This window comes from Cannabis sativa, chromosome 8, assembly GCF_029168945.1.
Source record: "Cannabis sativa cultivar Pink pepper isolate KNU-18-1 chromosome 8, ASM2916894v1, whole genome shotgun sequence".
Lineage (NCBI taxonomy): Eukaryota > Viridiplantae > Streptophyta > Magnoliopsida > Rosales > Cannabaceae > Cannabis > Cannabis sativa.
The window spans coordinates 34,648,441-34,651,829 of record NC_083608.1 but is presented as its reverse complement, the minus strand read 5'-3'; the positions used below and the strand labels follow the sequence as shown (position 1 = coordinate 34,651,829).

General features: G+C 28.4%; 1 protein-coding gene across 1 annotated transcript; it reads right to left on the bottom strand.

The window, feature by feature from the left end:
• Positions 1-459: 459 nt before the first annotated feature.
• Positions 460-2,753, bottom strand: LOC133030570 (putative leucine-rich repeat receptor-like protein kinase At2g19210). The gene is made up of 4 exons (XM_061103360.1): positions 2,666-2,753; positions 1,971-2,520; positions 621-1,087; positions 460-515 (listed from the first exon to the last, which is right to left on the bottom strand). The coding sequence occupies exons 1-4, from the start codon at positions 2,751-2,753 to the stop codon at positions 460-462; spliced, it is 1,161 nt and encodes a 386-aa protein (XP_060959343.1).
• Positions 2,754-3,389: the final 636 nt, after the last annotated feature.

The window sequence follows — 3,389 nt, the reverse complement described above, 5'->3', positions numbered from 1 at the left end:
GATTAAAATCCTATTGTGGGCACATGATGTATATGCTATTATAAAGTGTGATACAAAATTAAGTGACCAATTATGTTATGGGTATCAAAAGGGCATTAAATTTTCATAAAAATAATGTGTAGATACCATAAAATAATTTATAATTTGTTGATGAGCCAAATTATAAATACCCAAAACTCATTATATAATGAGCCTATAAATAAGTAATGGTCCTAAGAAACACTAGAATTTCTGTATTCTCTCCTTCCCCAATCAGAAAAAATACTTTAGAAAATAGTGTATTCTTGAAAGATCAAAACCTTCTCTGTAATATTTAACAATGGCTTCAGGTTAGTGCTTCCGCTCATCTTTTGTCATCATCTTCTTCTTTAATTTAGCAAATACTATATAGATTTATAATTTAATGTTTTATAAATCCTAACGTAACTTTGTACTCAGTTTGAGTAATATATATCGAACTTACATAACACTCCCTCCAAAAAAATGGCAATGATTACGTTTGTTAAATATGTGTACTGGAGTGGAGCAATCATGCACATGTACAGTATTAATATATATACATCGTAAAATTCAAGTATACTTTGGTACTAAATTTAAAATATATATATATATATACGTACCGTCTTGTTCATATGTTTGTGGTTGTGAGAAATTCTGAACAATAAAAATCTCAAGAGCATTGAGGATAGGTTGGTGTGTAGATGTGGTAGATTGTTTGAACAAGTAGTTTATTCTGTTGCCACTGACTGGGGAAGTGCTAAATCTAGTAGTGGTGTACAAGTATTCAGGAGCAAAAGGTTGATCATTGCCATTCCACAACTTGTCGTTTTCATAGATTAAAAATTCTCTTGACTCATTTGCTTGAAGCTTTTCTAGGTCAGCAAAGTGCATGTACACGTAGTATTTAGCAGTGGGATCTTCAGGCTCAATAGTCACATTTTCTCGGATCATAGCGGTGGCCAAAACACTTGATGGTGGGGTGTAATTGATTACGGTACCAGAGTCTACTGTCAGCGATGTGCTTAAAATTTTGGCATCTCCCATATTATAGGGCTGCCATATACGATCATATACATCCTCTTGAAATCTAAATACATAAATTATATTTAGTAATAAGTCATACATTCATAAATTTGTATTTAATTCAAAAGTGAAATATGATAATTATATGTTTATATAGTTGCATTAAAAATCATGAAAGTAGCTGAAATTAGGATGTTCTATTTAATTTTTTGACAAATATTTATTAACAAGAGGTGTGCTAATTAAGGAGACTCTTTTTGCTAATCTAATGACAAATGTTATTTAATTTTGCGACTATTGTCTATAATTAGGCATAAGTTGTTACCTTATTACAATTATGTTATTCTAATAAGATTATTATACTAAATTTTTACTTATATCTGAATGATATTAAAAAAAAATAATTATCTTAAACAAAATCATAGCACATGGTTAGAACTTTTTATTAAAATAAATCATCACCACAATGTATTTTATTTTATCTTTTAAATTAATCAAACCAAACAAAACAAATCAACAACATCATCAATAATCAACAAAAAAATAAGATTCAAACAAATAATTATATTTGTCCTTGTTTTTTTTATTATTATACAAGAGTAATTTACTATTTTGGAATTATATTTTATTATAGTAAATGATTCAATTATTTTGAAAACTAGTGAAATATTGCTATTACTACAACATACACTATTATATAGAAAAAATTTGTGTTATAATTTCTTCAAAATAACGAAGATAGAAAATGCTCATATATATGGTAAAAGTGATGTATATTGGACTATATAAAATAGATAATTACATAATTTTTCCCTAAGTAATATAATGACACATTATGATCGGAAGTAAGAACACATACATTTTCATAGAATAATATAAACATGGATTGGATATATCAAAAAAATTAAATAATAAGTAATATATTATGTATAATTAATATCTAATACCTGACCGATTTATTGGTGGTGGAACCTAAATCCAAGCGTTGATATAGAACAGCTGCCCGAGTAGGGGTGTACGTAGAATTCTTCAAAGGCCTAAGTTCCAAAGCCGAAATAAAGGGTGTGCCATGGTCTGTATTCACTATACACACAAATATATAAGTTGAAGTTGAAATATATACGATCTCCATGCTCCCAACATGTGATGCATTATCCAATTTCACAGTCCCCCATTTATTAGTCCCAATGTACAAATCAAACTCCGGCACAATCATTCTTTCATCATAATTTCCGTACAAGAATCTTGCCCTTATCAAATATTTGTACCCTTTTCCATCTGCTGGCTTTAGGGTGTAGCAATTTTTGTATCCTTGAGGAAAACTTCTTAAAGTTGAAAATTGGTTCTCAATATTGGGCGAATGGTATTCAAGTGATATTGTATGGGTTTCACCTATGTTGTTTTCGATGAAATTTGAATCTGAAACGTAAGTCAAGCCGGTTGTTTTGTCTGTGTAAGTCATATTAGCAGGCACTCCGCAATCTATGCTGATGAACCCTACATCCAAAATTAAATAATAAAAGCAATATATATGAATTTATCTTATGTATACACAATCATTTATATGTATACCAATTATAACATATATATAAATTTGTGTTAATACGAGCGTCATTATATGTTACATGTAATTACTATAAACCTGATTCAGTTTGAGCTTGAACTGCCGTGAAGGCTACCATGCCACTAATAAGGTATGCAATCAAGAGGAAACGTCTTAACATCTTCATCTTCTTTATTTTTCTGTGTTTTTTTTTTTTTTTTGTTTCAAGAGTAGGATATGCTAAGGCAAATTTACATTGTGCTTTATCATCATCATAATTATCATCATATTATATCTTGTACGTAATAAAGTACTGTAGGAACTCTGAAACAGTCTTCAAAAGCTATTGTATAATGTATGTTTGGTATATATGTAGCTGTACTTTGTTGGGAATTTAATATTTTAATTTTATTTATTTAAAAATTAGTTGAAACAATAAGACATGTCCACTTGGATTATTGTAACGATCCTATACTAGCTAGTTTCAATTAAGTCTACAGAATAGAATTTTTTTTGTAAGGCTAGAGAATAGAAAATTATGTCATCCAATTATAATAAAGAATAAAAGAATTAATAACGAGTACTAATTAGTCAAATTAATTTTTTATTAACTCTTAAATATATGCAAATGCAATATCACGTCGGCTATTTTAATTTCTATGCGTTAAAGGTTTGTGCATATTTATTTTACATATAAAATGTGGGTATATAACAGAATTAAGAAATTATTGAATGACTTTTTTTTAAATAAAAAATAAATAAATGTTGTCGTAAAGGGTCATTGTTAGTTAAACTTAAATATAATCAATCCACTAAAGCGTTG